The sequence below is a fragment of the Cuculus canorus genome, chromosome 6, assembly GCF_017976375.1.
Source record: "Cuculus canorus isolate bCucCan1 chromosome 6, bCucCan1.pri, whole genome shotgun sequence".
NCBI lineage: Eukaryota > Metazoa > Chordata > Aves > Cuculiformes > Cuculidae > Cuculus > Cuculus canorus.
Window position 1 is genome coordinate 35,205,279 of NC_071406.1, and position 13,808 is coordinate 35,219,086.

General features: G+C 38.9%; 1 protein-coding gene across 5 annotated transcripts in view; it reads right to left on the bottom strand.

Moving 5' to 3' along the window:
- The window catches only part of DIP2A (disco interacting protein 2 homolog A), a 124,383-nt gene that overhangs the window by 62,106 nt on the left and 48,469 nt on the right, over window positions 1–13,808 (bottom strand). For 4 of the 5 annotated variants that reach the window (XR_008450473.1, XM_054070370.1, XM_054070367.1 and 1 more), the window contains exons 3-4: window positions 11,512–11,631; window positions 2,984–3,103 (exon numbers count right to left, since the gene is read on the bottom strand). Coding sequence is in view for 4 of the 5 variants with exons in the window: in XM_054070370.1 (XP_053926345.1) it covers window positions 2,984–3,103; window positions 11,512–11,631 (240 nt within the window). In the remaining variant the exon portion in view is untranslated. The remainder of the gene's footprint in view (window positions 1–2,983; window positions 3,104–11,511; window positions 11,632–13,808) is intronic. The other variant, XM_054070369.1, reaches the window with a different exon arrangement.

Below are 13,808 nucleotides of genomic sequence, written 5' to 3' on the forward strand. Positions count from 1 at the left end.
GCGATTTAATGGCTCAAAGCAACAAAACTACATGCTTCAGTGCTATTCAGGTTCTATGCAATTTCAGACCTTTCCTGATGAGCTAACTTTGAAAGTAAAGGCAGGCCCATAAAACACAACCACTTTTGTGAATTGATACAGCTGAAACAAGCCCTCAGAAAATTTTTGAGTGGACTGATCTCCCATGATACAGAATTAATCCAGTGGCCTATTCTGCTAGAGAGATAAAGGGATCCCATAAGTCATCTTCTCTTAGAAACAGCATGATAGATCCCAGTGACTTTGACTCTTTTTTTCAGAAGATATTCGTTTAGGAGCTTCTGTATCCTCCTGAAGTCCAGCACAATTATACTTGTCTCCTCTGCTAACCACTTTGGTGGGCATGTTGGAAGACAACACTCCACAGCAGCAGAAACACACAAAACCACTCACACAAACATGGCCAGATCCCAGGGCCTCCTCCTGCTCCTGTCTCCAGCTGAGCAAGATGGTGGTCATACATACATATGCCTGTACAACAGGGATCCCTCCAGCAGCTGGGCTTGGGTGCTTACTCTGCTGAACGGCTCTCCCTAGATCCCAGTCTTTCCAGTTGCTGGCAGCTGGACACATGAGCCTGAGGCTGCAGTCCCGCTCCATTTTCTTGTATAGACTGACAGACTTAGCCCTCACGCACATGAATAGAGTCCTTCACTCATGAGAGGTGCTGGAAATGGAGTATAACAGGAGGAGTGGACAGGCTGCAGGGTCAGGTGTGGGGCATGGCCAGGTTAAGTGTGCTATTTAAACAGGACCAGCCTTTTTCACACACTTACTCTGCTATTTTCCCCATGCTTGTTCCTCCCCAAATCACCAAATCTACCCTTCTCCCCATCTGTGGCTCCTCATCTAAATAGCCCAAACCAAGTCTTATGCAGTCCCCAAATACTTTTGCCTTGCATCCTATAACACATCCTACGCTCCTCCGCAGCAGTCCACGTCAGCCCAGAAGGTGCTCTAGTGCTGGCTGCTCTGATGGGTCTCATGCCTGGACAGGAAGGCTGAGAGTCTCCAGGGATGGGATGGGGAGGGGCCTGGACCAGTAACCCTTCTTCTGAGTCCTTAGCTTTGGTTCCTGCCTGTCGTTCCTCCTTGCGCTCCACTGGGATGTGGAGGTATATCTATGACTGGCTGATGGCTCCCAGGACATGCCTGAGAGCCGCTGGGGAAGGGTGTGATTTGGGATCCCCCAGTGCTTCTCCCTGTGCTCCTGCTGAGGTGTGCAGACCAGCTTTTATCACATTATGGAACAGTTTACATAATGCACCCCAATTTTTTGTGTTAAGAGCCTCTCAACCCCCCACAACCTTGTTCCTTCAGAGCACCAGGAAGAACCCTGACCTCAGGCTGAGAGGGCACATCAGTAACTGCAGGGACGTTGCTTCAAATCTGTCCCAAAGGTATTCAACAGAGAAAGGTATTTTGGTTCACTCAAAAAAACTGCAAGGGTATTCCTGCTAAGGGAGACAGGAGAGCCTAGCTGTCCTCTGCTCTCAGCAGAGCTTCTGGATGCCAGCCATTTTTTGCACACCAGACCTCAGGCAGAGCAGCAGCACGTTCTTTTCTTGTTATGATAAACCTCATGCTAAGCACACAGTGATTTGTCACACGAGGGGAATGAGAGAGGAGGACAGAGTGATGCTATATTAAACGCACCACTGGCTTTATCACCACTGACTCTCAGAGTTTATTCTGGAGAGCAAGAAGGAATATTGCATTGAAGAGCTATAAACAGAAACCTCAGGGCCTCTCTCCCAAAGCCTCAGTATACAGAGAGTTGCTATACTATAACTTACCCCAAGATTTCACTTTATGCAATTCATGACAATTTTCACATACAAAACCAACAGGTATGCAAGAAAACTCAAGAGTGTGAAAACCACCCTGTTGCACCCTCCTGGGCTTCTAAGTAGATGAGTACTAGAAAAATAAGCTAATCAAAATGCATGATGCCTTAATGTACCTTACAGGCATCAATATTTAATACTATAGAAGAAATGTATTAATTATTAACTAATGAAATAACCAGAGAACCCACAAAAAAAAAAAATATACAGAAGTGTGTGACTACCAAGGGAAAGTGGAATTTCCTTTACATGGGAAGAACAGAAGGAAGAAATATAGCCCAGGAAGCAAGAGAGCAGCACATCATACCTACTGTTTTAGAGAAGGGTGATAACAAATGGAACTGATGGAAAAAGGCACTACAGGTCCATGTGCTTCTACTCCCGGGCCCCATTAGAAAAAACAAGAGCACATAACTCAAAACTTAAGAGCTTAGGGAAACTCCTCTTCTTTGTATACAAGACACGGGCCCCAAAACACTTGGCTTGCTAGCACAACGTGTTATCTGGATAAAGGTTTCCTTAACCTCAAGAGAATTCATTGTGAGACAACAGGAAGATTACTTTCTTCCCTCCTCTTCAAAAAAAGAATTTAAAGAAAACATTCCAACCTAAACAATGCGAACAATTATAGCATATGATTATCTGAAGGTTTTAAATTGCTCAGAGTTGAAATCATCTGATGAGTGTTCTGCAAGCTAATGCAGCAACTTAATGCTCTGGCATTTTCTTCAACTCTTAGAAAAAGAACCTTATGCAACATGAAATAAGGTATTTACAGCTCTGACACGCTTGCCAAGATTATCTCCTACCAAGCGAGATATTACATAAGAGAACATACTTACTGCAAAAAGGGCAACTGCTCATTCTACTATTGCTTTCAAGTGTACACTCAGCAGCTACAGTATCTCTAGGTGATACATTAAAAATCTTGAGGAAAGAACAAATCCAACCAACGCCTGATCATCAGGAAATAGAGCCATGACTACAGAAGCAGGTTATTGCATCATACTTACAACTTAGCATAACAATCATTTGCTCTTTCTATTTTGCTATCACATTCACCTGGCAGCATTTTTGTATGAGAACTTGATAGGTACCTGGAGGTGTGTACGTTTCTACTGAAGAATGCACAAGAACAGACCGTCTTTTTGAAGGCATGGGCATTTTTCTCTCTTTGTATTTTGCGAGTGCTGCTTGTACTGCTTCGGTGTGGACATCTATATATGAAACAAAAAAAAAGAGGTTAAGAAATTAAATGTAGAAGTTATTTCTTTCTAAAAATATAAAAGGTATCAGTGCTATCTTTTACAGCTCAAATCCAAAGGCTAGAATGCACATGATGGCCCTTACAGCTTTAGTCCTGTTTAGCCCTGTTGGTTGCTTGCAGAGAGGAGCAGGTTCTCACCCTCCTTGGAGAGTAAAAAGGTCCAAAGCTAAACTGCAGTAACACGGTTTTCAGTTCTGAAGCTGTGACAATGCTATCAATTGTTTTTCCTTCAAGGGTGTTTACCTGCCTCTCACTCAAATTCAGCTCAGAAACATTGGTTTCAAAAATTAAGGGAGGATATAAGCAGGGTCAAGTTGACATATTTTTCTTATTAAATCAGCCTGAAAAGGCTTTGCAAGTATCCTTTCGAAAGAACACCCTGAAAATCAATACCGAACTTACAGAATAACTAGCACATTAGTTTCGAGCTATTATTTCTTTTCATTTTTTTGTTGACATTTCAATACAGATACTGTAAAGCAGCAACAGCATTGGACAACTCATCCTTCAAAATCCACAATGGGAAAAAAAGCAAAAAATGAATACTTGAAGCTCTCAAAAAGAATGCAAGTAAGGGAAAAACAAATAGAAGACCCGATGTACATGAAGAGTTAGGGAAGAGACACAAACTGTTGTCACTTTCCTGAAAACAAAAATAATTCTAATATACTCATGGGGTATATTTTAACTTTTCTTATTTTTAAGCCAAAAGTGAGGTTAAAGACAAATTCAATGCTCAATCAAGACCATACTGCAGATAAAATTTAACGTATCCACGTAATTCTAAATTGCCTTCAGAAGATATTTTTCCTTTGACATATGTATTTCAAAAGTGTCAAGAGCTAAAACTTACGTAGAAAGAAAAATCATGAGAAGTGAACAGATGTCAAGGAGAAATGACGCAGACCAAAAATACACTTTTACTTATGATGTAAGATTCAAACTGATGAAAAAGAAGCCCAACAGGCATACATTTACACATAGCTACAAACGGCCCAAAAGCAAGTACTTGTGATGGTGCATTTTTCTTAGCACATTACTTTTACATAGGAGCTGCTATACAAGAATTACAGAATGAAACTGTTCAATTTGGAAAAAAAATCAAAATAGATACATTCTTTCATTAAGTGTCCAGCCAAGGCTGCAAATATGTAACACACTGATAAACTCCTAGGTATGAAACTCAGGTGATACCTGCACTTAAATAAATAACACATATATATATATATATACATAAAAGAAGTAATTTCTCTGCCCTATACCTAACAGACACTAACTTTGATGAAGACTATAGGTATACAGGTAAAGATTCATGTTTTATGGTACCCTTTTTTTTATACCGTTTCTGGTACTAGCCCTGAGACAGCTTTGGTCATGCACAGCACAAGGTTCTTCCTAATTTATTTTAAATATACTGATCAGTTCCGGTTAACTTTGACAAAGCAAGAAGTAGCTCAGGGGAAAACTAATCAGTACGCATTTTAAGTCAGAAGAGATTTTTGAGCATCCTAGAGAATGAAAGGCTATGAAATGGGAAAGCACAGCAAGTCGATGCGAATCTATAGGCAGTCTTGGCACGGAGTGTGTCCCAAAGGCAGCTGTGTCCCACTCACGGGAGAAACACCTGACATTTGGGGCACAACTATTCAACTCTCTATTTCAAACGCAGATTACCAGTGCCACCCATGAACTCAGGAGCATGGCCTTGCCACAGAAGGCTCCATGTGATGTATTTCTTTAGCTGTATTTTCTCAACTCTAACAGCAGACGGTGGCACATGACTTTCTTCCAGAACTTCTATTCTTAAGTCAGCCAGACAAAAATCACCACAGCTTAACTAGACATCTCTTCCCATGGTAGATGAAAACCGCTTCATTACCACATGTAAAACCCCACCTGCTCCAAAGCATATTCATACCACGTACTCAGGCACACAAGTTTTGGTGCCTGACTACGCAGAATGATTTACTGCAATACCCGAGTTCAAAGAGACATCATGAGAGAAGCAAGGTAAAACCCCAGTAGTGGAACAGCACAGACAAATTTTAAGAGAAATGCCAGAAAAACACCAATCCAATCTTCACCCAAAATCAGGAAGATGCTTTACTTAAACACAAGACCAAATGTTTCCTACGGCCTGGCCAAATGGATCAGAAAAATCAAAATTAGCCCTGTACATATGGTCCTAGACACTACCGAGTTCTTTGCAACGACAACAGCAGTTTCCGAGTCTGCAGCTCCCCACAGATAATCTGTTCAGTGGAGTATTTAAAATATCTATATATATGAAAATACGCTATACCGTCCATGTGTTCTTACAAGACCTGTGAAATTACTAAGAAGACGCTTGTCTCAAGTAAGAACTTTTTGTCCAACCAACCCATGAGATTTAAGGACAATGTTGTTATGACACGAAAAAAAAAATAAATTCTTAAACCTTTATCTTTTGAGACAGGATTTTTTTGTTTTTAAATACTGAGCACTATGTTAGATTTTTGCTCATGCCCTTCACACCAATGAGTTGTTAACGCATGTTTCATGAATTAAAAATTCATTATTCTCTCTCTAGGTCTCCCTGCCTCCCCCGCCCACATCTGGGCTACTGTTTCTTTGTCAAGTCTTGATTTCTCCTTATATGTAGGTTTGGACTCTTTTTCAGCACCTTGCAGAAGTCCACTGTTGAAGTTTATTCTCATGCATACCCAGAAGCAAACCTATTAATTTCACAGAACTCCAGAAAGTTTAAGCAGAACTCAACACACTTCTGTTGTGTTACTTAGATGCACCAAAGGCATCATTGCTATCCATAGACTGGAGACTATCACTTAAATTACAGGTTATTTTTTCAGCCTTAAAAGTTAGGGGCAAAATGCAGTTCTGCAGGACACATTTCCATACCAGAACTTCCAGTCAAAACCAAGCTTGTGTGTTTTTTAAAAAAGGTAGCAAATATTGGATTCAATTCATTCAATTCAACGATGCATATATCTATATACAAATGCAGAAGATATTTTTATTTTACATTACATCTGGTAGGAAGAAGAGGAATGTAAAAAATGCTTTTTCTTCAGATAAGGTCTTCCACAAAAGAAAAATAACACACAACATTTATAGTCTGCATATAAATTCATTAGTCATTAAATAATGTTGCAGACGAAGTAAAAGCATTCTTACTAGTTGTGTGTTTAGGGAACAGAAAAGACAAGCTTGAGGCAAGGCATTTTAAAAAAGTAGAGTCGGACATGTCATAACATCACATAGATTTGTGGTAGCAAGCATGGGAACTACTTTTTATTCCGTTTCCAGAGGGCAAAAATGAGCACTACCTCCTTCTCTAGCCCTTCTACCCCCACCCCAAAGCCTGGCAAACAGCAAACTGAAAGACAAAAATGCAACCAGAAGACAGGATAAATTTTTATTGTTTCATGTTTTGTTTTTATAGCATTGATTTAACTCATCAACTCCTTCTGTACTCATCAAGTTCTATTTTCAGCTTGAAATTTTCCTTTTAATATCTTGTTCTTGGATAACAACTAAGCAGGACCATCCTCTTGGCCAAATAAAGTCATCAGTTTCACTTCCTTGGAACGCTTTGTTCCTATTCCATGCTTCCTTTAAGACTTTTTCTACATTATGTACAAAATGGAACAGACTTCACCAAAAAAAAAAAGTAAAAGAAATTAAATAATTTTTAAAGAGAGAACTTTCAGAGTAGAAAGATTCATAAATTACTATAAAGTTTAATTGGATATTAGAATTGCAAAAGCCACTCTCTACCACTGTCTATTACAAAGTTCTTAAAAATTTACTGTGAAACTCATTTAGCATGTAAGAACTGTGGACTTCAGTTTACTTCAGCAGATTAAATAGTAACTAAAATAAGATCAAATGTGATCTGCATTAGGTCATATTTCTGTGAACACAAATGTTCAAAAGTGAACACTGAGACGAACAGCAAGACCAGCATCTTATTAATGAAGATTATGCATACCAAAGAGAGGAAAAAAACCCATATGCTGCCACCCAAAAGCAGAAGACAGCCTTGAAGAAATAGTTCTGTGTCTCTGCACTTTATTAAGCTGCAAACAATCAACAATTTATTATTGACTCAAAACACTTTTCCCTTTCTCTGTTATAGCAAACCACATAATCTTCTCTTCCATTCTATGTACCTACTCTAATTTTCTTTCTTTCTACATTTCCTTAAAGGATGAGAGGAAAAGTAAGAAATAGTTTGTGGGCTACAAATCACCTGAATTCATAAACCCTAAGCCCTCCAGCTATTAGAAAAGCATTTTTTTTCCCCATTTGCACCCTCTGCTTTTTTTATCAGCCTCTGATCCTTTCAGCAGAGGAGGAATTGCTACAGTTTGAAGAAAAAACTACATTTGTAGGTTGTCCAGTTTCCCTTCTGCTCACAGATCTCCAAATACCAGCAGCTAAAGTAAACAGTGCCGCCTGTCTCTCCAAACGGCTGCTGCAAACCACTTTGCCCTATGATCGCATCCCTCTGACAAGGACTGCCAGTTAAACAAATAAAAAAAAACGTAAAAATAAAAAACTGGTATGACTCCAGGAAGGCTGTTAGGGCACAGAGGATTAGTGTGGGTTCAAACTCTATCACATGGAATGGAAGAGCACTGCTGTCTGTTGCACACTGCTGTACAGGTATAGCTCCTGTCTGCTAAGCTGGAGCAGCTCCCCAACACAGCTCTCTGTCCTGCTCCAGGCCAGCTGGGAGAACAGGCTAAATATTACAGCTATAGATCCAACAGGCTGAAGAAGTGTAACCAGAAAAAAGTGCAAGAGTGAAAAGTATAGCTGCTGGGAAAGCTTTTTCGGACACCCAGAAGGCTTACCAGGTAACTTGTTTGTGCTCTTATCCAAAACCACGCAGCAGTGGAACACAGAAAAGGAGAAGGCATAGTGCCTGCACCAAAAGCTGCACACCTTTCCTGAAAGAAAACCCAGCAGCAACAGCAACATGCTCGTCAGCCAGCATCCTCCAAACCAAGTATATCAGCATCTTCAGGCTTATCACAAGCAAACGCTTGCAAAGTCTCTGCATTGGTCACTTTCTCTATCACATTGTCATCATTTAACAGAACAAAAATGTAGTTAAAGCACTGTCATGTTAACTGCTGTTTTGGGAACTCTTTAGACAATTTTGTAGCCCATAGTATTTATTGCTAATATTCACCGTTGGAATTTTTTTTGTTAATAATTACTGCTTGAAGACAAAAATATGTGGATGTTAAAAACTACAGTTAATTTAAACAGGCAGCTCTAGAAAACTATAAAAAATGTGCTTACAGCTAGTAAATGGTAGATTACTTGCATAAAAAGGCAAAATTGTTTTGCTTACTTATTTTAAGTAATTTATGTTGATGGTTCTAAAATAACCATAATTGCTCCAGAAAGAGAGCCTGTTCCATGAAAAGTTGCATTCCACTCTCATCAGCTACTCTTGAAAAGGACACAGCAGAACTGATAAGATGCAAAGAAAGGAAGAAAAATAAATAAAGGCTGGAAGGAAATATAAAAAGAAACAACATCTCATCTGCTCTACCTGAAAGTCTAAAGAATAAATAACAATAGCAATTGATAGAACCAGCAATAGTACCCTGAATTATAGCTTAACGCTATCCATGTATCACAACAGATAATGTGTGTCAACATACAGGGAAATTTTGAGAGGTAACAACATTTCAAGCTGTTGGTGGTAGTGGACAACCTTTCTTTTGGTAAAAAATGCATTTAGTATAGCTAGAATTTCTCAGGTAAATTGGTACTGACTTGTGAAGCAACATTGTGACACTTTTCACACACAAGTATTGGGAGGAACAAAGCAAAGATACCTTGCACTAACTGGTGTTTTTTGAGATGACCTGTCAACATTTCTATTCACGTCCTACATATAAATAAATCTCACAGCATGGATTGCCATGAAAAAAAGCACCAAAACCAATGTGAGGCACTTCCAGACTCAAATCAACTAGATGATGCAACATCTATTAGAATCACAGTAGTAATACTTTCAAAAAGTAAAAACACACACAGCAAACATCTTGCATTTTTCTTTCAGTCTCTCTCTTCAATGAGATAAAGAGGAGAACCACTAATGCAACACATCTGAAGACTTATTTTCTAAAAATTGCAGAGAAAAGGGGGAAAAGATACTCGCATCTGAAAGCTGTCTCTACACTACCTTGCCTAGACATGAGTTTGACCTAAATCAAGTCAAACAAAAAGGTCACTATGTGGTTTTGATACCATCTGAGCACACTAAGACTTGTTATGTACCACTAATGGGAAAAAGGAATCCAATGACGTGTTACAACTAAGAACTTTTTCCCAAAGAGTTTAAAGTTTCAGAGTGAGTAACACGTTCTAGACACGAATTTTCAACAAACCATGAGTTAGCAGAGGACTGATGGGAAACCACAGAAGGACATGGCAGTCCACATCAAGTACCACCCAGGGCTTTGGCACTGGCCCGTGATAAGTACCAGAAAACCTCTACACATCAAGATTTATCTTGCATAACTGTTCACTGCTGGGATTGTCTGAACACTTAGGGTCACTCAGAAATACTCATATTGAGATGTAGAAATACTGGGTAACCTCTAGACTGAAAAGACAGTGAGCAGTAATTCTGAATCACTGGAAGTAAATTTAAAGACTTTTAAAATCACAAGGCCATAGAAAGATTAACTCCAGGAAAAGAGGAAGCACTGATAATTAGCACTGATAGTTAGACTAACATTTTAAAGCCACATCTGTTCATAAGCAAGTATGCTAGCTGAACTTGTTGATATCCACCCACTTCTATATGTCTTGCACTGAAAGACTAGGGGTGCCTTGGCTAAATTTCCCCCAAACAATACCAGTAAAACGGCAGGGTTGCTTACTTATATCTTGCTTTGTTTGTTAGCTTTTTTTAAGTAAGCTCAGTGCAAATTAAATAGGACATCTGAGGCTCTGAAACAGGAAAATTGTCTTTCTATACAGCATATTGTTCCAAACCCTCCTAGCTCTTCTCCAGTAATGGTTCCCACACATTCCCCACTGCAGTTGTGCTCTTTATGCAGATCTTCTTTCTGTTAGTTTAATAATATCAAATGCTACTTTAAATGAATTCATTACTATCACTGCTTGTAACTTATTTGGACTCTACTCGGTCACAAAGCAACTTGGAAATCATGGCTGTAATTCAACCACTAAATCTGGGGGTGGGGGAGTTGGGTATATATTTGATGGCAGAACTATATTGATGATATATGTGAAATTTGTACATGCTCTTAAACATGTCAGATAGTTAGTTTTGATACTATGTAATCCCCTCTGACATTCAGATGTTTCTTCTTTGTGTAGCTGAATACACATATCTTTCTCAGGAGTCCACAATATATCCTTGGAATATTTAAGAAGTCTCATTTATCCTTCAATTATTCATAAGGAACTCATACAGCATATCAGCTCCATTACTGAAGCCAGATTTTAAATGTCAGCAATCCAAATATGACGCAATAACCCTTATAACCAAGCAGTTGCAAAGCCAGGTGATTCAAGACCAACAGTGTATTAAGGATGCTCATGTCACTACTTGCACTTTTCATCCCCAGACACAAGACATAATTACCCTGGAAAAAAAAAAAAACAAAACAAAAAACTCCAAAGGTAATTAAAAGACAAAAGCTTCCAAACACCTGCATTTTCTCACTATTGTGACAAGGAATTTCACAGGGAAACAGCATATTCCAACCACCTGAAAAGTAACAATGGAAACAGGATGTGATGAGGATATTGATATTTTCACAAAAGTTTCCAAAATACGTTTGTCACAGTGGTGTCCGTTTAAATTAAGTAGAATATCCATTGTGACATTTCCCCTTTTTGTGCACTTGCTTTAAAACAGGAAATATTTTAGAGTGAGCTACAGTAAATATGATAATCGTACAACCTTCCTTTTACAAAATGTACAACAATTCAAGCAAAAAATTCCCCACAACCCACAACCAAAATGCTGTAGTTTTCTAAATGTTTAAAAAAACACTCTAGAGTCTGAAAACCCAAGCAGCAACAAGAGAAAAAGTTGTTAGGCGTGGTGTAAAATTCACAATATGAAAAATATCAGGAGACATGTCTGCAATTACTTTTCCTCCTCGCATTTCCTCCAATTGGGATTCAAACAAAACCACTCACGTATGGAAATACAAAAAGTGATTTCAAAAATATTCATTACCCTTTCTTTCTTCCGAAGCACTTCCAACTTTTTCTTTAGGTGTAGCTACTACCTTAATGGTACACTTTGGCTCTTAAGGTACTCGATGCTTTAGCTACATTTCTTTGCCTTACCAGATCGGAAGCGCTCATCCCTTGAGTTGGTAGAACGGGATTTCTGCTGTTTAGATACAGCAGTGGCAGCTTGTGAAGACCCTGGAACTCTGTTCTCTGCTTGCAGGGATGGATCCACACCTGAAATACAGTTTTATTTCAGTACAAATTCAGGCGCGCAAATAAAATCTCCTTCCCCTATCTAAGTTCTTTAGCTGCCATTGACACTTAACAGTTCAACTGAAGCCGTCTAAGTCTATACTTTTAAAAATTCTCACCTTTCAAATGCATTTTGAATTATTCAAACAAATCCCTAGCTTGACCTGAGAAGCATTTCATTTAGATGATAAGAAACACTTCTGAATAACAGAAAAAAATTTGCTTCTTGCAGGAGTTTACAATCATTTCTTATTAAGTGTTCTGTATGCCAGAACCATGCAGAGAGAGGAGAGGGAATCAACCCTCTTCCAGCTCACTGCTGGACATCAAGAGAAATGCTGCAACCATGGTTACAATTACACATCAGACTTGAGGATCCTGAAGAGACAAGACGATACTGTTCCATCTTTTAAATAAAACTTGAACTATTCCCAGCAAATTTCTTTGGATTCTAAAAACAAGACAGCTAATTAGAGTAAAAATTAGGAATCTAAATAATCTAATTTATTCCCTAATCTAATCAATTTAACACAGCAACACCCCGACGTTTTACAAAACCTCCAGAATTCTGTAATAAAAGCTTTACAGATGTTAAGGGCAGAGTTATTCTATCAGCTTCAGTTGTCTAAGAATTACTGCTCTAGTCTAGACTGGCTGGGTGCTTGATATACTCATTAAAGGACTGTCGATCTTCTCATCCCCATGAAGGGTACGAAAAATAAGAGGAACTGAACTGCTTTCTCCTCTGAACCTCTTCAGGACTCTAGACAGATAACCCAGGACAGCCATCTACCTTTAGTCTGGCTAGTGTTCAGGAAGATTAATCTCATCTTTACATTCTAACATAGCAGGAATAAGAAGTGAAAGAGATAGACAGTAACTAATAAATATTCCCTGTCGCTCCCCAAGCACCCAAACAAGGAGACTCCCTGCTGGCTCTTGATACATCTACAAGGACCATACACATCTGAGCTAGGAACTTAACATTTGCAGTTCTATTTTCTCATCTGTTATACCTCTACACTTAAAGTACAAAACCACGACATGAAACCTCTGCAGGTGCTCTTTAAGGGTACATATCACACACAGCCACGAGAAGCCAGAGGAACATATGGAACAAAGAAGCACTCTTCAGTCTGTACTGTTTTAAGACCAGTGACCGCGCTTCTAACCCTTGTACCATACAGGGCTGAGAATATCTTTCGTTTCACTCTTTCCTTCCCTCAAAGAGCTTCAGCTTTCCTACTTGCCCTCAAGTCTTGCTAGAACATTTACAAAATGCAGATATTTACAAAATGCAGCTTTCACTGAACTGAAGATATCACTCAAGAGGAATCTGTGCCAGTTCCTTTGCAAGTAAAGCTCTTTCTTTAACAAGTAAGGAAGGATTCCTCTTTTCTTTCATGGGGTTTCTGTTCCTTCCCCTTCCCTCAAGTATGTACCAATAAGTAAATTGATAATTTATTAATAAATCTAGCAATTTAAAATATTTTCATTAAGGCCTTTCAGTAAGATGTGGTCTTCACATTTGAAGTGTATGTTTTCAAACAGTAAATTGCATTAAACATACCGGTTCTACCTCAACTAATGAAAATGACATTTCAAATGTTCTCTTTAAATATAATTTCCTCAGGAGAAGTGTTTTAGTTTCCTGACTGGATCAGTTGCTATACATCACTTTTCTTGGGTATCTACTAACACCACTAGGCGAATGGACTCCATAGTCCCTTTTCCAACCCCACTTGCAGCTGAGCGTTAACCCCTCTGTATGTTGAGAAGGCAACCTTGAGTAAGCTATGGCTTTGGGGAGGGTGTGTAGGACTAAAAATGAGAGCCTAAGTAATAGAAAAGGAAGGAATATTTAATAGGTCACATAGATCTAAGTTTTTAGAAATTAATCCAACTCCAGCAACATGCTGCTGTCTTTTACAGTTTGCTATACAGGAAGAACAAACACATTCTCATCTGTCGGAGTTTTTGAAGCAGACAAGCTAAGTAATTTCAAGCGCACTTCCCAACACAGGAAATGAGACAGGCCAGTAAAGAAACCGAAGTGCCCTCAAAAGACAGCAGGTGAACATGGAGCTGAGTAAGCACATGATGGTTCAATGCTACCCAATATAAAGAGTTAACATTCCCTGAAACTCTTTAACAGAAGT